Below are 23,267 nucleotides of genomic sequence, written 5' to 3' on the forward strand. Positions count from 1 at the left end.
ACACAGCTTCTTTGAGACACAGGCTCTGAAAGAGGAATTCTTACCATGTTAGTATCTTTTTGATGAGGTGAGTTGAAGAAGAAGGTGCTAAAAATAGGTATGTACAGGCTATCTGACAGAACAGTCAGGTAAGTCTCCGTGAATTCAAAGGCTGGGGGATGCTGGTGTACCAGCTGCCACACACAATCTAGGAAGAGCAGGAACACGGGAACCTACACAAAAACAAGAACACGTTACTCAGCACGCACAGAGCCTAATTCGGGCTGTCCGGAGACTGGGGGACCGGGGGTTGGGGAGGACAGCCATCTCACTGGCTGTGGAAGAACCATGCCTGAGCGCTAGAGTCACTCAGGTATACAGTATTGTGCTGGCCAAACAACACAAGTCAGGGATTCAAAACTCCACCCCATTCCAAGCAATGAATATACTCAACTGAAATCACATGCTTGTGGATTAATAGCAGTATCTGGTAGTACCTTTCTATGCAAAAAGACATTTTAAAAGATGAAATAGGTTAAAATCTCATTATGGCACAGCATTAACAGATGAGCATCTGCCACTGATTTTGATGATAGCAGTGTGAGCTCTGAACTCCAATTAAGTGATAACGTTATCCTCCAAAAAGAGAATTCCATTCTCCTCATTAGTATACCTGTACTACAACAAACTGTACTCGATTACAGTTGCTATTTTGAATTTTGCCTGTCCACACATAATAGCCAGGGGCTGGTCCTGAAGGCTGTGCTAGAACGAGAAGCCTTCTGACTACACTCCGCAATAAGGCTCAGAAAAGCAAGCAGCCAGCAGAAAAGGCAGAAGCAGCAAAAATGAGCTTCTCATATTTTCTCAAAAACGTAATTGTGTTTAACCCACAGGCCTCCTTTACAGCTATGTATGGGGTAAGGCCATTATTAGTAGAGACAGCAGCTTCTAGGGCGCTTTATCATTTATAAAGCACTTATCCCCACCACAGCACCTCCTGGATTCACAGTGAGCCTGTCGGGGTGGGTAAGACCGGCCATGATACAGCTTCTCCCTTACAGATGAGGAAATGGAAGATTAGGATGCCAGAGGCTGGCTCAGCTCATGAGAGAAAGGAGTTGGGAACCCAGCTATTGAATCAAAGTCCAGCGTTGCTTCAACTATATCACAAATTAGAGGACTCAGTATGTTGACATTGAAACACTGAGAAAAAATGTCTATATAGCAACTATATTTGACACTTTATTTTATGCTCAACATCATTACACAGAATGGACAATATCTGAACCTCGCTGTACAGTCAGGGAAATGGGCTCAGAAAGTATGAGTGACGTATCCAAGGGCTGGGTGAGCAGCAGGTCAGATCTTCTCTTCGAATCTTTCCCCATGAGACATGGTGCCTGTCAGTCCCACTTCTCTCAAGATACACAAAAGCACACTCTTCTCCACACAACATCAGCTTTTTCTGCCATCATACTATTTGAATCCCATCAACCTTTCAGATTAGGTCCTTGGAAAGGTAAAGTCCATTCTAAGACTGAAAGATGGTGATTTCCTCTCAGCTCGACAGGACACAGTCTGAAAGAAACCACCAGGCCTGGGGAGAGATGCCTGGGTCTCCCCAGGAACACACTAAGCCCTGAAGACAAGAAGCCTGGCTCTGTGTATCCCCACAGCATGCTGTGTCAAGCTGTTCTACCCCATGCAAACAGACATGCTTATTATTATCTGGAGTAAGAAAAACCACAAGCCGCGCTACTAGCATACGTTAGCACTACAGGTGATTTAATTAAAGAAAGCTTACCCGCTTTCATTTTTCTTCCACAACCATCAATAATGCAGCCAAAGGAGTTTGAACAGCTGTAGCCTAGACAAGTACACCACAATTCTGGGAACTCATTTTCCCTAACTGAACTGAACTGCTTAAGGCTCCAGGCCTGGAGCAGTCACACAGCCAGAAGGCAAAGGAAGCTGTGAGCACGGCCTTGTAGACATTACCCCTAAGGCTCTGGTAATGGATGGCGTTAACATGACCATATACTTTATTTTGAAAAGGTTCATGTGCAAGGAAAATGTACTCCATGCCATTATGTAATGTATTTTCTATAGGAAACTCGTGCCCTGAATATCCCTTTTTTCACAAAGACTAACTTAGGAGAAATTGCAGGAGTCTCTCTCACTGAGTTTCTATTTAAGTTTCACAAATCAATAATACTCCCACCACAAAACATATGTATACACTCTTGGTGTGCACAATTGGTATGAATGACAATTCAGAAGACGAGGCTCTAAGCACACGTGTTAATATTCCTTTCCTTTGGGAAGGGTTTCAATATTCTCAGAACATTCAAAGTCAACCAACAGTGAGGTGCCAACCGTTCTCCCAACAAGCCTGCTGTACAGCGTGCACCTTGTCAGCAGCAGCCCTACCTCTGAAGACAGGTACTACCTGTTGAGACCGAGTGCTTCTCTCCATGACTGAAACATCCGGAAAGCAGGAAACTCACCTCCTCTTTGTCATTCTGGCGTAAGTGGTTGCAGCGATCCAGGAAGCAGTGGCCGCCCATGATCCACTCCTTTTGGATGAGGCTCTGGAAACCAAACCTGGTTCGACAGTGGGGATCCATCATGACTTGCACCAGAGAGGAGACGATACAGCAGAGGTCCGAGGCAGTCTCCTCTGGGGCAGGACCAGCAGCAGGGCAAAGAGGAAGGAGGGTACAAGGCATTTAAAAGCCACAAAGAGCGCTCTCACTTGCCGTTAACAGGAAGGTTCCCCACGCCTAGGTCTGCTATTAACAATCAAGCTCTTATTCTCTAAAAGGCAAGGGCCAATGAAAAAGTGGTCACACTTTCAGACTGAGATAAACTGTTTCATGCCTGTCTCCTATAGGTTCCGGCACACACCAGTACTGAATACGTCATTGGTACCGAATGAAGAAAGGCAGTGCTGCAAATCCACATCAGCACGTGGGCATCCAGATGTACCACACAGTGAGGGCTGAACCATACACAGAACAATGACCTGCCCCGCTCTACAGACCAAGTTTAAAGCCCGTCCCTCCTGGTCCATCACAGAACTCACTGCCCTGAGGCTCAGGCTGCTGCTCTCAGATTCACCTCAGAGCCTTCCCTCCCCTCTAATTCCCCCACTAACTCTGCTTTGGGGAAAGTTTAATATTTTTGGATTGTACCAAAATGGTGCCACCTTATCAGCTCTGAGGCGCCTTCCTTTTCTGTTTCAGGAGCAGAAAGGTGCCTGCTTCTCCTTGCCTAGTCTGGACGAGAAAGTCCTCCTTGGTCTACTTCCATTTGCCCACCCTTGTAGTGCACTTTACAAAACCCATACAACGAAGGTTCCATTCCCATGCTTGTTTATCATGCATGACTTCTAGCAAATAAAAATATACACCTACATCCATGGATTTGTCTCAGAGTTTTAAGATCCTAAAAATCAGGGTCTACGTCCCCACAGTTTCCTCTTCATAAAAATAAGTGCAACTCAAGTTGCTTTTTAAAATGTTCATGAGGATGATGGTGCTAGTATTACTGGGGCAAGAGAAACCTGAGGACGGCCTCTAAGTAGGGAGGTGTTTCTACTGTTAAAACTCTTCATTCTGACCCCTGTAATCACGTGGTATTACAAGTCCAGTCTTAATGCTTGTGCTTCATTTTCTCCTCCAGGAAACAAGCCTAAAGCATGGGAACTCATGGGTTTAAAAGAAACAGAAGTTTTTATTTTTGTCTTTCTAGAGCTGCCAGTTTCATTTTTAAGGGGACTTTCCTTCTTGCATCTGAAGGATGTTAACAGTAGAGCTGTGGGTGATAGGAAGGAGAGCTAGAACATGAGACTCCGGATGAGAGACAACTCAGCAGTCCATTTAGGAGTGACATCTCAGTGGCACATTAGCCAAAGATTCGGATTTCATTTTCAGCAATAGCTCGTGATTAATGTGGTCCGGCCCTGGGTACTTCCATCACTCAGACCCCCACTCTTTATCCCTCCTTTCACCAGTTACTCAGGACTAAAATAATACTCTCTTCTCTTATTGTCGGTTAGGTCTTTTTCAATAACATGCTTAGGCCAACCCTCGCATTATCTGTAAACTTCTAGAAGGGGGCCAAAGGATAGAGCTCTGCACACTTTAGGTGCTCAATAAATGTGTTATAATCTAGGTCAGTGAGCCAGCGTCGGATGGTACAGGTGTCACAGGCAGACACATCTTCCAGTCCGCCCTTAGAATCTAAATCTTAACAGTTACGGAGAGCATCAGAGAAATTATAAAAGCTTGTAGGTGTAAAAGTGTGAGACTGTCTATTTAATTTGTAGTGTGGAGCTATACGAAACTTAAAATGTTCTAAACAGTTAGCTCAGATCTAACCAACTACCAAACTAAAACCCAGTGCTGACAGGGCAGAACTGCCCCATAGAGTTTCCAAGGCAGTTTACACTTGCTTTTATACATTCTGAATCTTTTATATCACTGTCCTCATGTACAGCAAGTTATGCCCACTAAGGAAAGGAAATCTCAGGCCACCAAGTTTATACGGCAACTGTACGAAGTTGTCAAACACATAAAAATACAAAGGTAACCATTAAACCATTTCCTGCGCCCCTTTACGTAAAAGGGATTATTGAAATATTTTAACTTTAATCAAGCTGAGTTAATATAAAACAAAATCCAAAACATTAGGAAATTTAAGCTTTGGTAAAGATACCAAACAATTCCTTCTTGGGCTGAAAACAGGTCTACCAAGTTCCAAGTCAAAGAATTTATTTTTAAACTGAAACATTAAAATCCAAGGCAGAATGCAATAAATGTCACGAAGCAAAACGTGTATAAATTGTTGAATGGGAAACTCTGTAAACTTTCACCCAATAAAATGTTAAAAAAAAAAAAAAAATCCAAGGCAAAGGATTCCAAGGTCAGAGCAGAAAAAAATGGGAAAGGATTTCTATACTCGCTAGTCACTCCTTTTATAAGACAATGACAGTTACATAAAGCTGTGTACACAAAAATTGAATCTCAAGTGAAGGAAATGGAAATCATCCTTTGTGCTTTAAATATATTACCTAAAAGAAGAACGTTCATGTTTTGTGCTTCCAGACATTCTGTAATCTCTATTGCTTTTTTAAGACAACGCCTAAATAGGAGAGAGATGAGAAAAAGGGGCATTAGTTCTTGAGCTTGGTACCATAAACGATGAGAAATTTAGAAGTTTGAACTGATCTTCACTTTTCTGTCTCACTTATTTTTCTATGCTAAAATCCTTCAGAAAAGAAACAAATTACCATTTATGCTATTCAGACACTGGGAGACATACATCTGCCATAAAAAACTTAAAATTTTTAGAAGGGAATCCTAAAACTGACATAAAAATGCTCATAGGTAATTTCTAAACTAGGTTTGTACTGAAAACTCATACTTGAGTTTGCTGGTGAGTTCTAGTAAGATCCATAAATGCTCCCACCTGAAGAATCTGATGAATGTCCACATTGTTTTGACTCAAGGCAACTTGACATCTGTATTAGTGTGGCTGAAAACATCCAATATGACCAGAAGCCCTTTCTGCTCTCTCTAGACAGATCATTTCCTTTGAAACCATTACCACTATGCAGCTTTGACTTGTCCTGCACTTATAGCTAGGAGCCTTCACATATGCAGCTCTCTATCTGCAGTGGGGACCCCTTCTTCCCCCATTTCCACAGCCCCCCATCTCCTCATCTGGTTAACAATGCTTACCCTTCTCTGACCATCCCACACAGAGAAGGGTTCTTTCCTTTTAATACATTTATCACAGTTTGCGATTATAAACTGAAATCATGGGACATGCAGCAGGGCTTTCAATACTTATTTACTGAGTGAGTGGATGGCTGAGGCTCCTTTTCATAATACCTAGGGCAGACCTAAGAAAGGATGCCACGCTGGGGTGAAAAGAAGAACCCCTCTCTCTCCTCACCTCGGTCATCATGTCTACTTTGTACTTTCTTCTGCCCTGTCTTCTATCTAACTGTAAGACAACGCAATCAAAATAGGGAGGAGGAAAGGAACTCTAATACTGTTCTCTGCAAATCTCAACCTAATTCCATAACCAAAAATGACTACTTGACATTAATTATGATTTTTAAAAAATCTTTTAATAGGTAGTAGACAGATAAGACACAACACGCAAAAGGCATTCAGTGACAGGTCAGTATCCCTCCTACCACCATGTCCTACTTTCCTCCCTGGAGGCAAGCACTGCTACCTCAGTTATAATTCTGGATTGCCATGTTCCCTTTCTTACAGTCTTTCAATGCCTAGACTATAGAGTAAATTTCTTCGTAAGCAGGTATGACGTCTGTAAATTCCTATCAAATGTGCACAGAAACAGTAAATAACAAATGTAAAATCCAGCCGAGCCCTAAACAGAGTATACAGTCTAAGAATATTTAATTGTGAAATATAAAACGGTTAAATTATTTGTCAATTTGCTTTACTATTTTGAATTAGAGTTACAAAATTCACGAGCAAAAGAACAGCCTGAAATACCTGATCATCTCAAGCCAGCCGCTACTTTCCAGCAGAGAAAACCATTTTATATCTGTGTCCCAAAATTCAGTACTGTTATCTGAAAAGAGAAAAAAGAGCAAAGAAGTCAGGTCACTGTTCACTGACATACCTCCCATGAAAAATCTGTGCTACTCAACTGTGCTATTCAGATGAGCGGTCCTAGGCTTACACTACAGAATCCAGGCACAAGTCTCCACCTTAAGTAAAAGGCATTTCAAAACTTCAGCTGAAATGTATGCCCCTAGAAGGATGTGGTAGTCAAAAAGCAGATCTTTACTGTTCAAGTAAGAAATACCCTACAATACAGATACAAAGCCATGGTCTACCCTACAATTCAACAGAGACAGTAACTGGTTTTAGGCAGAAATAATCAACATCTAGGTTGCTATTCCTAGAAGTGGAAAATGCAACAGGATATATCCCGATGCTGTGGAGCTGAAGGGTGGGGCTTGAAATACACAACTACAAGTATCTTGAACACCGCTGTACAATTCCCCATTCATATTCTGTAAAATAGAAAACACTGAATTTTACCGACATCTAATACATTTAAAAATTACAAACTAAAATCAGTAACTGCAAATCAGGATGATTAAAACAACAACAATTGGAGAATCACAGTCCTAGATCAATTAGTAAAATTAATTATTCTCTCCTTCAAATCCCTACTTCTTACAAATATATTTTATAACATGTATTACAATGTGTTTTAGTTAGAGGTGTACCCTTCCATTTCCCCAGAAGAGTATGAGCTTTTGGTGTCCTATTCATCTTTATCACCAATGCCTAGCATAGTTAGTGTATATAATGGAAATTCATGTTTCATGAATAAATGAAGAAATTCCAAATTAGGCTAAAAGGTCCAAATTAGGAAAAGGTATCCACACTGTGACAAATCTCAGAGGGTAAAGACTCATACAAGAATGAAGAGAATCAACAAGAGACTGAGCATGATCACACAGGATTCAAGTTTTAAATTGTTAATAGTGGGCAGCCTGGACAGTGAAGGGGGGTGGTTGGGATGGGCTTCTTTCGTTTTCTACTTTGTACATTTCTGATTAATTGATTTTTTTACACTGTAAAATGTGTGTGTGTGTGTGTGTGTGTGTGTGTGTATTCAATCAAAAAAAATTAAGATATTTCCTCTTAGAAAAAATAAAGTCCACGCAATACGATACTAAAGAAAACAAACAGATTATTCAGGCTTTACAAATCACTATGAACAAGTCAGTGAATACAGGTATTGCATAGTTCAACTTTTAAAGGAAGAAGCCAAAATGCTCACCACTGGGCAACTGGTGTGCACTGCCTCAAGAAGGGGGCAGTGGGGTAAAAGCCTGGAGAAAGATGGAGAGGTGGTGGGGCAATGTCAGCTGCCCTCGGCTACTGGACCCTCCACTCCACATGAGGTGACCCTCATGACAGCATCTGTGTACTACCACGAAGAACCCAGGGAAAAGGCATCAACTTTCACCTGATCCATGTGGCATGTCTTCCCCCATTTGACAGAAAGTTTTTGCTCAGCATTCTTCTCACCTATCAGAAACAGCTGTTTAAATTTAGAGTATGCAGTCTGGATTTCCTGCAGGGATAGGAAGTTGCTTGATAGGTCTTCAGTTTTAACAATTTCATAGGGTGGCCTGTGGATGGTCTTGTAAATTCTAGGTATCAAAAAGTAACAAGAGATTAGAAAAGCAAACGTAAAATAAAAATAGTTAATTTTTCCAAAGCTCTGATTGTGTGCCAAGATCTGTGTTAAGAGCTCTGTAGATATTCTCCTATTTAATCCTCACCAATCAGGTAACTAGTAACCAAAAAATCAAACCCATTGCCATCGAGTCAATTCCGACTCACAGTGACCCTATAGGACAGAGAACTGCCCTACAGGGTTTCCAAGGAGCAGCTGGTAGATTTGAACTGCCGACCTTTTGGTTAGCAGCCGTACCTCTTAACTACTGTGCCACCAGGGCTCCAATGAGGTAACTAGTACAGGACTGCTATTCTCAGTCAACAAATGTGGAAACAGAGGTCCACAGAGCTTAACTACCTGCCCAAGATTATGAAGTTTATAAACTGATAGAGTCATGATTTGAACCAAGGCAATACAATTCCAGAGTCTACTTTTGGATTTACTTTTAATCAATCTACTTTTTTGGGGGGGAAGATGTTCAAACATTCAGAAAAGTGGAAAAGAATAGTACAATGACATGTACCACGACCTAGATTTCAAGAAAACTGTTAATATTATAGACATCATATAATTTCGTCCCTAAATATTGCATGCGTCTCTCACAACAATGGAGTTAACATCTGTAATGATTAGGTTATACTGACTCTTTTCCTATAAATTGTATTTTCCTAGACTAAGCTATCAGCAGGTAAACAGAAATGGATATATTACAAAGAACTGTCCCCTGCTTCTTGGAAAAGAAGAAAAACTGAACTAAACGATGGCAAAATATAGAACTAGTACCAACCCATCCAAGAAGCTTTTTTGGATTTGTAAAATGCCATCATCTTGTTCTTTGGGCAGTGCTGACATTTTCAAAAGAGCACATCCATTGTGGCAGGACCAACACCAAATCTGCAGAGAGGAACAAATAAAGGTTTTCCAGACATATACACAGCCTAACAGGGGACAGGTAAGCTTAGCATTTAAATTCATACAGGGAAATTTAAACTTCAATAAGAAATGGCTGAATGCACCCAATTTTACTAAGCCGAGGAGCATTTACCTGTAATGAAAAAGACTGATTTAAGTCTTAAAAAACAACAACAACAAAACAAAACAGGTTTCACTGTAGTCAGACTCAGACTTGCACCTTTTGATTTGGCCTTAGTGCTGGTAACCTACATGATGACAGCAACAACATTATTATTATCAGGCTAGCAGCTATCACTGGAGTGCAGCTTACTATGTGTCAGGCATTTGACATGAAATTAACTCGTTTAATTCTCACAGTCACCTTCTGAAATAGGTACGATTATTATCCCCATTTATAACAAGAAACTGAGGCTGAAAGAGACTGCATAACTTCCTCAAGATGCACAGAAAGTAACAGCAATCTGCCTCTAAAAATACCATGTTCTCATCCACTGTATTATACCGCCTCTGTTATTGTTGTTAGCTGCTGTGGAGTCCACCCCCAACTCATGGCAATCACATGCACAACAGGATAGGACCATTGTGTTTTGACTGGCTGATTTTTCGGAAGTAGATTGCCAGGACTTCCTAGTCTGTCTTAGTCCAGAAGCTCCACTGAAATTTGTTCAGCAGGCCTCCACTGACAGACAAGTGATACCTATGGTTGAGGAGCACTCACCAGGAATTGAACCTGGATCTCCCACGTGAAAGGCAAGAATTCTACCACTGAGCCACCACTGCCCCTGTATTGCCTCCACCTGAATTTACCAAAGGAACCGGTGCCCACCAATGGAGACAGTTCACACTAGAGATAATGGAAAGTTGACTGTTCGACATATACTGAACATGACACTCATACATGTAAGGCACTGCATTAGGTAGTGAGAGGACATAAAGATGACTAAGGAGCTTACACTCTAAAAGAAGAAATAAGTTTACAAGGTAGAAAAGAAGGTGGAATGTGGTAAACAACAGGAGAGAATTTCAAGGAGTACAACAGGGAAGTAAGAAAAAATCATGTGAATGACCATAAATGACAGGTTAAGGTGTTCAGTGTTTTTCTGGATACAGTCGTTTTTGTCTGTTTGTTTTGCTGGGGATCAGAACTGATTGTGGGGCAAAGTAATAGGCCAGGGGTGCCTGGAATGGAGGAGGCAGAAAGGCTGGGTGGAGAGACAGAGCACAGTTGTGGACTCTGGACCCTGCATAAAGGCCTGGCTAAGGGTTCGAGAGTGGCTAAAGCCCAGCCCTTGCTCTGCTGACCAAGCCACTGGCTATGGCACAAAGGGTTGGACTTTGAGGGCAAGGGTGTCTTTTGTAATTCAGCTGCCCAGGGAGGCACCCTTTTGCCATTCATCTGCCAAGACGGGTCATCTGTTTATAAACCACACATTGGAAATGCTGGCAGCAGCCAGGGCTGGGAGAGTAAAGACCAGCACAACATTCCAGAAGACACTCTGCACAACACTTACAAAGTCAGAAAGAGGAACCTGTTTGAGTATCAGGGGAAGATGACGGCATCAGTACTGGTTATGCTGGGTGTCTAGTGCCAACAGGACATTTGTGTGGAGATATTCAGAGGCACCTAAAATGAGGATCAAAGGCTTAGGAGAGGTAGGCAGGACTGGAGCTCTGGGCATGGGAGTTGATGCCAGTTGAAACAGAAGAGATGATGACCTGACCCAGGGAGAAGGCAGAGGGAAGCTTTAGGAACTGCAAAAAAGAGAAGCGACACTGGGTCGAGCTGTACTTTGATTCTCTGACTCACAATGAGGCGGAAGTGTTAAACAAATCAAAGGGTCATTTGTTATTCTCTTATTCCCTTTCCAATGCCATGTCAAGCAATATGCAGAAACCACCACACAGCTGTCAGCCCTCTGTCAAAGGCAGTGATGTTTTCAATGCCCAGGCAGTCTTGCCCACCTAGTCAGTGCAGCTCACTCAGACGAAGGAGAGACACTCTTAGCCACTACTGGACAACACAGTCTAAGGAGTTAAGTGTTCTTAATCCTTTTTTATTTCCTCTCCTGGGGCAGAAAGGGTTGGCCTTTACGATACTCAACCATAACTCATTTTCCATTTGGGGTATGTGTAATGATAATCTCCAATCATAACTTTCTCATTTTATTTGAGGCACTAAGGGGCAGTTTCCTTTCTATGCTCAATTTGAAACATTAAATAGACAACAAGCATAATTCCTGGTCAGAGATGGACTCTTTCAGGAATTTAGCAAAAAGCACATGTCTTCTCCTATTGCTGCAATATGTACAATTTCTCTCTGATAAAAGGCCACAGAGTTCTCCTACTGCCTATTAAAAGTTACGATCTGAGTGCTTATTATATGCCAGATTCTGGGATAAATTATATGTATATATAATCTCATAGATCAACAGCTCAATCTTTTTGGTTTTTGAACCTCATCACACTCTTAAGGTGCACTGGTAGCGCAGTGGTTAAGCGCTAGGCTGCTAACCAAAAGGTCAGCAGTTCAAACCCACCAGCCGCTACACGGGAGAAAGATGTGGCAGTCTGCTTCCATAAAGATTTTACAGCCTTGGAAACCCTATGGAGCAGTTCTACTCTGTCCTATAGGGTTTCTATGAATCAGAATCGACTCGACAGCAACGGGACACACTCTTAAAAATTATTAAGGACCCAAAAGAGCTTGTGTTTATGTGAGTTATATTTATACCATTTACCAATTAGAAATTAAAACTGAGAAACTTAAAAAATATTAATTAGAAAACAATAATAATAAATCAATTACATGTTAACATAAAAAAATACATTTTCCAACAAATATTTGTGAGAAACGTGGCACTATTTTACATTTTTGCAAATCTCTTAATTATCTGGCTTAATAAAAAATAGCCTGATTTTCTTATCTGCTTTAGGAAAAAAAGCATGAAGAATAAAGTGTAAGTACGAGTAGGTTCGACAGGAATGAGACACAGAAAGAGGAAAAAGGTAAAGGATATAGCCAGGGAGGGGCTTATTAACTCCTAGGGAACTTAGTTGTCATATTTTCTGTAAGTTTACTTAGCAATGTCTGGTGAGACACGATAAACAAGAGACAACTACTCTAGATCACCTGAAGCCAGGAGTTTTCAACCTGAGGCGATTTTGCCTCTCTCCACACCCCAGAGGACATCTTTCAATGTCTGGAGCCGGGCCTGGTTGTCTCAACTGGAAGGGGGGACTACCGGCATCTAGTGGGTACAGGCCAGCCATGCTGCTAAACATCCTACAATGCAGATAGCCTCCCACATCAAAGAATTATCTTGCCCAGAATGTCAACAGTGCTGAGATTGAGAAACCTTGCCTGAAAGAAAACAAAAAACAAGAGGTTACAGTCCTTGTTGTTAGGAGCCGTCAAGTTGGTTCCGACTCATAGCGACCCTATGTACAACAGAACGAAACCTGCCTGGTGCAGCGCCATCCTCACAATCGTTGTTATGCTTGAGCCCATTGTTGCAGCCACTGTGTCAACCCATCTCGTTGAGGGTCTTCCTCTTTTTCAATGACTCTCTACTAAGCATGATGTCCTTCTCCAGGGACTGGTCCCTCCTGATAACACATTCAAAGTATGTGAGACACAGTCTTGCCATTCTCACTTCTAATGAGCATTCTAGCTATACTTCTTGGAAGACAGATTTGTTCGCTCTTCTGGCAGTCCAAGGTATATTCAATATTTTCGCCAACACCACAATTCAAAGGCATCAATTATCCTCCAGTCTTCCTTATTCATTGTTCAGCTTTCACATGTATATGTGGCAACTGAAAACACGCTGGTTTGGGTCTGATGCACCTTAGTCCTTAAAGTGACATCTTTGCTTTATAACACTTTAAAGAGGTCTTTTGCAGCAGATTTCCCAATGCAATGTGTTGTTTCATTTCTTGACTGCTGCTTCCATAGGCATTGACTGTGAATCCAAGTAAAATGAAATCCATGACAACTTCAATCTTTTCTCTATCATGATGTTGCTTATTGGTCCAGTTGTGAGGAATTTCGTTTTCCTTAGGTTGAGGTGTAATCCATACTGAACGCTGGAGTCTTTGATCTTCATCATAAGTGCTTCAAGTCCTCTTCACTTTCAGCAAGTAAGGTTGTGTCATCTGCATAATGCAGGTTGTTACTGAGTCTTCCTTCAATCCTGATGCCACGTTCTTCTTAATACAGTCCAGCTTCTCGGATTATTTGCTCATCATATAGATTGAATAAGTATGGTGAAAGGATACAACCCTGACGCACACCTTTCCTGACTTTAAACCACACAGTATCCCCTTGTTCTGTTCAAACAACTGCCTCCTGGTCTAAGTACAGGCTCCTCATGAGCACAATTAAGTGTTGTGGAATTCCCATTCTTCGAAATGTTATCCATAATTTGTTAAGATCCACACAGTTGAATGCCTTGTATAGTCAATAAAACACAGGTAAACATCTTTCTGATACTCTCTGCTTTCAGCCAAGATCCATCTGACATCAGCAATGATATCCCTCATTCCACATTATCTTCTGAATGTGGCCTGAATTTCTGGCAGTTCTCTGTTGATATACTGCTGCAACTGCTTTTGAATGATCTTCAGCAAAATTTTACTTTCGTGTGATATTAATTGTATTGTTCGATAATTTCTGCATTCTGTTGGATCACCTTTGGAATGAGTACAAATATGGATCTTTTCCAGTTGGTTGGCCAGGTAGCTGTCTTCCAAATTTCTTGACATAGACGAGTGAGCGCTTCCAGTGCTGCATCCATTTGCTGAAACATCTCAAATGGTATTCTGTCAATTCCTGAAGCCTTGTTTTTCACCAATGCCTTGAATACAGCCTGGACTTCTTCCTTCAGTACCATTGTTTTTTTTATCATATTCTACCTCCTGAAATGGTTGAACGTTGATCAGTTCTTTTTGGTACAGTGACTGTGTATTCCTTCCATCTTCTTTCGATGCTTCCTATGTCGTTCAGCATTTTCATCACTGAATCCTTCAATATTGCATTTCGAGGCTTGAATTTTTCCTTCAGTTTTTTCAGCTTGAGAAATGCCAAGCGTGCTCTTCTCTTTTGGTTTCCTATCTCTAGGTTTTTGCACATTTCATTATAATATTTTATTTTGTCTTCTCAAGCCCTTTTGAAATCTTCCATTCAGCTCTTTTACTTCATCATTTCTTCCTTTCGCTTTAGCTACTCAACATTCAAGAGCAAGTTTCAGAGTCTCTTCTGACATCCATTTTGGTCTTTTTTTTCTTTCCTGTCTTTTAATGACCTTTTGCTTTCTTCATATATGATGTCCTTGATGTCATTGCACAATTCATCTAGTCTTCAGTCATTAGTGTTCAACCCATCAAATCTATTCCTGAGATGGTCTCTAAATTCAGGTGGGACATGCTCAAGATCGTACTTTGGCTCTCGTGGACTTGCTGTAATTTTTTTCAACTTCAACTTGAACTTGCATATGAGCAATTGATGGTCTATTCCACAGTCGGCCCCTAGCCTTGTTCTGACTGATGATATTGAGCTTTTCCATCATCTCTTTCCACAGATGTGATCAATTTGATTCCTGTGTATTCCATCTGGTAAGGTCCATGTGTATAGTCACTGTTTATGTTGGTGAAAAAAGGTATTTGCAATGAAGAGATTGTTGGTCTTGCAAAATTCTATCATGTGATCTCCAGCATGGTTTCTATCACACCAAGGCCATATTTTCCAACTACGGTTCCTTCGTTTCCAACTTTCACATTCCAATCACCAGTAATTATCAATGCATCTTGATTGCATGTTTGATCAATTTCAGACTGCAGATGTTGGTAAAAATCTTCAATTTCTTCATCTTTGGCCCTAGTGTTTAGTGCATAAATTTGAATTAACAGTCATATTAACTGGTCTTTCTTGTAGGTGTATGGATATTATCCTATCACTCAGCATTGTACTTCAGGATAGATCTTGAAACGTTCTTTTTGACGATGAATGCAACCTCATTCCTCTTAAATGTGTCATTCCCAGCATAGCAGACCATATGATTGTCTGATTCAAAATGGCCAGTATCAGTTTATTTCAGCTGACTAATGCAGGATGTCGATGTTTATACGTTCCTTTTCATTTCTGACAACTTCCAATTTCACTAGATTCATACTTCGTACATTCCACGTTCTGATTATTAATGGATGTTTGCAGCTGTTTCTTCACATCAGCAAATGTAGGTCCCAAAAGCGTGACTCCATCCACATGATTAAGGTCAACTCTAGTTTGAGGAGGCAGCTCTTCCCCAGTCGTATTTTGAGTGCCTTCCCACCTGAGGGGCTCGTCTTCCGGCACTATATCAGACAATGTTCCGCTGCTATTCATAAGGTTTTCATTGACCAGTTTTTTCAAAAGTAGACTGCCACGTCCTTCTTCCTAATCTTAGGCTGGAAGCTCTGCTGAAAGCTGTCCACCAAAGGTGACCCTGCTGGTATTTGAAATACCGGTGGCAAAGCTTCCAGTATCACAGCAACACACAAGCCACCACAGTATGACACACTGTCAGACATGTGGTGGGTTACAGTGGTACAAGGATGCAATATTTAAATGACTGGGTTTTCCAGGTTAAGGTATATAATTTCACCAACGTCAAATACAAAATTCACTTAAGATAACTTTTGGTGATCTTAATGTTCTAGCTGAATGACAATCTTACATCAAAAAAAAAAAAAAAAGGCCAGGAGAGAGGGAGACTGACTGATTAAATGAGAGTTCTGTGTTCCCTGAGTAAATGTTTAAATTCTGTCTTGTGTGATGTTCTTGGGCTGTTTATTCACACAAATACTACTAATGACTTTCAGAACATATAATTGAGGCAGATTCAGTAAAGCAAGAATACCTTCCTATAGTTTTTATCAAAGTTATGCTGCTCACTCCTCACTTGGGTCTTAACAGAACATTTTTCTACTTCTCAGCCCCAAGGCCTGGGTGGAACACAGAGTAGGGTAAATTTTATACAATGTAGGGATGGAGAAGCATCCTGTTCCACATATGAAGGCAATTCATCTTTGTTTCTTCTCACAGAGCACATGCTCCTTCCCCAGACTCATCTATGAAAGGCTGAAGGATAGTGACCCTTGTTTTCATTCCTCTAGAACAGCAATTCTCCAAGTGTAGTCTACAGACCTGTGGGGGGCTCCCAAGACCCTTTTATATGGTCTAAGAGGTCAAAACTATTTTCATAGTAATATTACGATAAAATCTGCCATCTTCACTATGTTGACATTTGCAGTGATGGTGCAAAAGTAATGGTGGGTAAAACCATTGGCAGCTTAGTACAAGTCAAGTACCAGTTCTGTACAGGTAGTCAATGTTCTTCACTCCCATGCACTAGAAATGAAAAAAAAATTCTGTTTCACTTGAGAATGTCCTTGATGAAGGCCTGAAAATCATTAATTTTATTAATCTTGACCATTACATGGCTTTTTAATATTTTGTGTGATGAAACGGGAAGCAAGCACTGAAGTACAATGTTTGTCTCAAGGAAAAGCACTTATGTAACTGTTGAGAGTTGAGAGCAGAACTAGCTGCTTTTAAAAGAATGACTGATAGACAAACCATGGGTATTCAGACTTTAGTATTTGGCAGATATTTTCTTTAAAAAATGAAGTGAGCCTGTCACTTAAAAGAAAACAACTGACAAATCGTTGCCAATGATAAAAATTGAACTTCTATGCAAAAACTAGAATTTTGGAAGACTCGTATCTACTACTGTAGCTGGACAGTTTCCTTCCCAATACTTAAAGACTTTTCTGATGAAATGGGGGTAATATTAAAGAATGTGATTTTATATGCTGTTATATAATGAAATGTGTCAATATCTGGAAGATCTGTATAACCCAGTGAAACCAATGTTTTCCAAATGACCAATGCATAATGTTTACAAAATCATGTATGTTTTAAGATCAATTCAAAGTCCAAGACAGACCAACGGATTTTAATGTGACACAGAATGAAAAGTTCATTGAAATGTTTTCAGATTCCTTACTACAACTAACTTTTATGATACTGCCACTTACCAATTTTTTTGTATACATCAAAGGACAATAATATTCACAATTATCTGAAAAAGCTACTAAATACTCTTCCATTTTCCAATTACATATCTGTGTGAGGTCAAATTTCCTTCATGTACTTCAACCAAACCTGACATACCATGACAGACTGAATGCAAGAAGCAGATGTGAGAATGCAGCTCTCTTCCACTTTCATGGAAGCCCCACAGATACATCCAAACTCCCTGAGGGAGTGAATTGCTGGGTGGAGGACTGTGGGGACCATGGTCTCGGGGAACATCTAGCTCAACTGGCATAACACAGTTTATAAAGACAATGTTCTACATTCTACCTTGGTGAGTAGTGTCTGGGGTCTTAAAAGCCTGTGAGCGGCCATCTAAGATACTCCACTGGTCTCATCCCTTCGGGAGCAAGGGAGAATGAAGAGAACAGGATACAAGGAAAAGATCAGTCCAAAGGACTAATGGTCCACAGCTACCAAGGCCTCCACAGGACTGAGTCCAGTACAGCTAGATGGTGCCCGGCTACCACCACTGACTGCTCTGACCAGGATCACAACAGAAGGTTCTGGACAGAGCTGGAGAAGGATGTAGAACAAAATTCTAACTCACAAAAAAAAGACCAGATTTACTGGCCTAAAGGAGACTGGAGAAACCCCGAGAGTATGGCCCCCAGACACCCTTTTAGCTCAGTGGTGAAGTTATCTCCGAGGCTCACCATTCAGCCTGGGAGTGGACAGCCCCGTAAAACCAAATGGGACTAATGAGGCACAGTAGTCCAGTGACAAGGGCCAGAAGGCAGAAGGGGACAAGGAAGCTGGTGATAGGGAACCCAAGGTTGAGTAAGGATATTGTTGATGTGTTGTGAGATTGTTAACCATTGTCATAGGGCGACATGTGTAGTAACTGTTAAATGAGAAACTATTTTGTTCTGTAAGCCTTCATCTTAAGTGAGAATAGCAGCACAATTGGAAGAGCGTAGTCAATGTCACTGAACTGTGCATGTAGAAATTTTTGAAATGGTGTATCTTTGGCTATGTGTATTTTCACCAAAAGAAAATGTTGAGAAGTTAGAGGGTTGACATGTTGTGGGGTTGTTAACCAATGTCATAAAACAATATGTGTACTACTGTTTCATGAGAAACTATTTGTTCTGTAAGCCTTCACCTGAAGTACAATAAAAAAATAAAAATAAAACAATGCTTCTATTTTTTTTGTTTTGGAAATTATAGTTATTTTTCACCAAAATATGTTGTTTATGTTAACGTGTAACAAGTTTTATCATTTATATAAATAAATGTTTAAAATTTTTTTCAGTTTTAATTTTTAATATGGCAAACATCAATAGATACAACCCACATAAACAAAAGTTCTTTGAGAGCCTCAATAATTTTTAAGAGTGTAAAGAGTCCTGAAACCAAAAAGTCGGAGAACCACTGCTCTGAATCAAAGGTTGCAAACTGTGGGACATGAGCCAACTGCAGTCCAAAGACATGTTTTTTTTAAACATTTAAATCAGTTACATACATTTAGAAATCAGGAAAGCTCACATGAAAATTCTTATTTCTGGCTTCTCCTAAAAAAAAAAACAGCAGACCATCTGGCAACACCAGGCCCATATTCCCACATGGCACAAGCCAGCTGGCACTGAAGAGCAGCTGCCTCCTAGATCAGGTGGAGGGTCTCTGATTCCCTGCAAAGGCCACCCTCACTACCTGCCTGGCCTCCACAGGCTCCTGGGTATGTGACTGCTGCTTAAATGTTCCTCCTCCCATATGGGAGTGACCTTTTTGGTGAACCAGCCCTGTGCACAGCACAGCATTTATTTGTAATTCTCATTCCTTACTAAATTCCCTGCAGGCTTGGCAACTCCCAACCACCAATTAGAAACTGGAGTAACTGCCAAAGTCTTGCTTTCTTTGATCAGTGACACATTAAATACGGCTCCCATCCCATTCTTTTCTGTGAAAACTAAGTAAGCACTCCATGTTGACTTTGGGAGAAAACTCGACCACGCCCCTACAAAGATTAATAGTGCAGCCAAAAGAAATCTTAAGTCCTACTACCCTTAGAGTAGCCGGCTCAGCTTCAAAGTGATTTAGGTGTTAAATCTGGCTTTCAACACTAGACAGATCTGTAATCCTCTTAAAGCTTTTTAAAGATGTCTCTGTTAAAAACTCAAGCGCATTTGTGAAAACTTCAGAACTATGTCCCAGGGAGCCTCATGTTTAAGAGGCTTCAGCACCATCTCTGGGGAGTCACAAGGATATTTTTGGATCACTCTTGGACCGAAGGCAAGCTCTTTAGTACCAAAGCCAAAGGCTTTAAGGAAGATGATTTTGCCAGGATGGGCCAATGAGCAAATCATACTTCTTAGGGCGTCCATATGCACTTACTGGTATACCATGACCCTGAAAGTGTGGAATATCTTCTTCAGGAAGAGAGATGGGAACAACAAAGTATGCTGGCAACCTAGAAGAAAGCAGTGACATCAATATTTTAGTACTAGAGTTAATTCACTAAATATGAAAGCTCAGCTTCAATGAACACAAGGAAGCCAAGCAGAGTGCTATGACAAGCACCATATTTCCCTGTTAAGAGGCACTAGCTAAGTTTGGTGTAAAGTACTCTGGCCAAGTTAGTCAGGAAATCTGAGTTCAAATCCTAGCTCTCTCTAATCCTGCAGAACTCTAGGTAAGTTACTCCACCTTTCCAGGTCTGTTTCCTCACCCATAAAATGAGGGGGTTGGAATAAATGATATCTAAAAGCATATGAATTCTAAAATATGAGAGTAATCTTTCTCATCATACAGCAACAATATAAGCACCTGTGTTGCTTTCAGTCAGACTAATACGAAAACCAGTAATTATGATGACTACTGCCTAGACAATTTTATCAAGTGCTCTGACAACAATAAGAAACATCTAAGTGCCTATACTACGTGCCAGGTGCTGCTCTAATTACTGAACACATCTTATTCATTTAATTGTCTCAACAACCCTGAGGTATATATTATTATTTCCATTTTACAGATAAAGAAACTCAGCCACAGTGCTATGAAGTCCCTTCCTAGGTTACACAGGAGCCCAGGTGGCGCCAGTGGTTAAGAGCTTGGCTGCTAATCAAAAGGTCAGTAGTTCGAATCCACCAGCTGCTCCTTGGAAACCTTATGAGGCAGTTCTATTCTGTCCTATAGGGTCACTATGAGTCAGAATCGACTCGAGGGCAATGGATTTTTGGTTAGGTTACACAACTAGAAAGTATATCATGAAGCTGTGAAATGAATCCAAGCAGTCTGTCTTCAGTTCCTAGGTGGGAAGATTTTGGTTTTTAGTAAATCTGTTAAGTAGTAGGAAATGGGAAAATTAGGTTTTTGGAGATCAAAGATATATGGGGACATCATCTTTAGTCAAGGTGGTGCAATGGTTAAGCACTCGGCTGCTAACGGAAAGGTTGGTAGTTCAAACTCACCCATCTGCTCTGTGGGAGAAAGACCTGGTAATCTGCTTCTGTAAAGATTACAGCCAAGAAAACCCTGTGGGAAGTTTTACTTTATCACGTGGGGTCGCTAGGAGTTGGAATCAAGTCCATGGCACCCAATAACAGCATCTCTAGTCAGCAATACACATTTCTATTAATAAAAAAAAAAACTACCTAGTTCTACCACTGTGCAGCAATACACATCTTTCACTCAGAGAGCTAGAAATACAGTCTCATGAGAAATAAGAAGGTGCATATGGTGTTAGAACTACAATAGAAAATAATCACATGGTGTTTGTATGCATGATGCATATTTGAGGTAAATCTGTTAAGTATCTTGGGTCATGGGAAAGATGGATTGTCAGAGTTGTAGAGATGAAAACTCGAATGTGATCAAGCCATTAGATCTAATGAACTCACAGGGGATGCAGCAGCATGTTAAACACCATCATGGGATGTGATCATCAACATCCAGACTGTGGGAAACTCTACCAGGCAAATGATCTGGTTTCTTCAAATGAATTGCAAGAAAAAATGATGGGAACCTATAGGTTAAGAGACTTAAGAAACGTATCAATCAACTGTAAGATGACAATTTCATTGAATCTTGATTAAAGATAAAACAGATGAAAGATAAACTGTTTTAAAACATTTACAAAGTAGTGGGGAAAATTTAAACACTGACTGGATATTGAAAGGTATTAAGGAATTAACATTAATTTGAAAGGTGTGATGATGGTATTATAGTTATGTTCATAAAGAGTCCTTAATTTTTAGAGATGTATACTAAAATGTTTATGAATGAAATATGATGATATCTGGGATTTATTTCAAAATAATCCAGGGCAGGGGAGAGTAGGTGGAGGTATAGAGAAAACAAGATTAGCCACTAGTTGTTAAATGGGTGCCCGTACAAAAGAATTCATCATATCCTCTTTTCTTCTATACTGCTTGCAATTTTCCATTAAAGAAGTTGGACTTATCGGACACTAAGCTTCTGCTAAGGGTGATGGAAAAATCTGGAAATGGATAATGGTGATGGTCAAACAACACGATAAACATAATGTCACTGAATTGTACACTCAAGTGAAGAGTGCTGAAATGGCAAATGCTGTTATTTACGTATACATATATATCACAATTAAAAGAAAAAAAGTAACGTTAAGAGAAAATCCCTAAAATTTAAAAAAAAAAAAAAAAAGAAAAGAAAACCACATAAGAATGTGATGTAAAATCAGGTTCGGGAACCACTGGTCAAGGCCAAGATACCTCAAACCATCAAAACCGTGCAGAATATTTGGCTTTTGAAGTTTTAATGCATCTGGAATATTTTCTTTTATGTCCACTTGAACGGATAAAGGGTAAGGTATCCTGTGAGGTGTGGTCACTAAAGTGAAAGACTCCTTTCAATCAATCAATGCCTCTCAAACTTGGGCTGCTCATTAAAATCACATGGGGAGATTTAAAAACCACCAATGTCCAGGCTCCAACCCAGAACTATTAAATCAGGAGCTCTGGGATTGGGACAAGCAGTAGCAGTTTTAAAAAGCTCTCCAGGAGGGTAGTCGGGATAAAAACCATTGTTCTAGAAGATCCTGCATCTCAAGGTACGCACCAGCAAGCATCACCTGAAGCTTACAAGGGAAGCTGATTCTCAGGTCTGACCCCAGACCTACTGAATCAGAACCTGCGTTTTAACAAGATCCCCAGGTGATATGCAGGCACATTCAACTCTGACAAGCAGGTCCCTAAATGGTAACTTACAAATAGGCTACTGTTCCGGTTCTCAACTTTTACAGAAGAATCACCTATGGAGTTGTGTAAACAAGATTCTCAGCTCCTTCCCCAGTGGCTCAGTCTATAAAGCTGGGGTGGGGCCTCATTTTTTTTTTTAATTTGCATGTCTTCCGTTATTAGCGAGATTGATATTTTACAATGCTGACTAACCAGTTAATTTCCTCTTATAAATAGTCTTTCACAGAAAAAAAAAAAGTCACAACCAAGCGTATTAGCAAATTTACCATCCAGTCACTCAACAGAGGAAGTTGTACAGAGATGAACAGCACTCAGCTAATGAGGGAGGTTTAAGATGTATTCTCTCATCCCGATTAACTCTAGGTAGAGTCTATGGAGTCTCTATTATGAGATTCCCAAATCACACAAAGAATGAATCCTAGCCCCTAGGAAAGTAGTCATTTTAGTTATTAGGATGAGTTCAGAACACACAGTAAACAGCCTCTCCAAATACAGAATGACCTTATTCACAGAAAGTTGTATGATCTGCTCAGGCACAAACTTAGATAGGGTGATGAAAGCCTCAGAGTCATAACACTAGAGCAGCAATATGTCTTCCTCTGCGGCATCATTTCATAGGTTCCGCCGTATTAAACACACCCTTGTTGTTGTTAAGCTGATGTTTAGTTGGACCCTGACTCATGGGGCCCCATGCACAATGGAAAGAAACGCTGCCCAGTCCTGTGTCATCCCCATGATCAGTTGTAGATTGGACCACTGTGATCCATTTGCTTCTCACTGGATGATTATTGGAAGCAGATCACCGGGTCTTTCTTCCT

General features: G+C 40.6%; 1 protein-coding gene across 2 annotated transcripts in view; it reads right to left on the reverse strand.

The window, feature by feature from the left end:
* Positions 1-23,267, reverse strand: part of MTMR12 (myotubularin related protein 12) — a 78,154-nt gene that overhangs the window by 7,428 nt on the left and 47,459 nt on the right. For both annotated transcript variants that reach the window (XM_023739487.1, XM_023739486.1), the window contains exons 8-14: positions 19,610-19,685; positions 9,014-9,120; positions 8,073-8,197; positions 6,516-6,594; positions 5,057-5,127; positions 2,490-2,662; positions 45-212 (exon numbers count right to left, since the gene is read on the reverse strand). In XM_023739487.1, coding sequence (XP_023595255.1) covers positions 45-212; positions 2,490-2,662; positions 5,057-5,127; positions 6,516-6,594; positions 8,073-8,197; positions 9,014-9,120; positions 19,610-19,685 — 799 coding nt within the window. The remainder of the gene's footprint in view (positions 1-44; positions 213-2,489; positions 2,663-5,056; positions 5,128-6,515; positions 6,595-8,072; positions 8,198-9,013; positions 9,121-19,609; positions 19,686-23,267) is intronic.

Source organism: Trichechus manatus, unplaced genomic scaffold, assembly GCF_000243295.1.
Source record: "Trichechus manatus latirostris isolate Lorelei unplaced genomic scaffold, TriManLat1.0 scaffold00135, whole genome shotgun sequence".
NCBI lineage: Eukaryota > Metazoa > Chordata > Mammalia > Sirenia > Trichechidae > Trichechus > Trichechus manatus.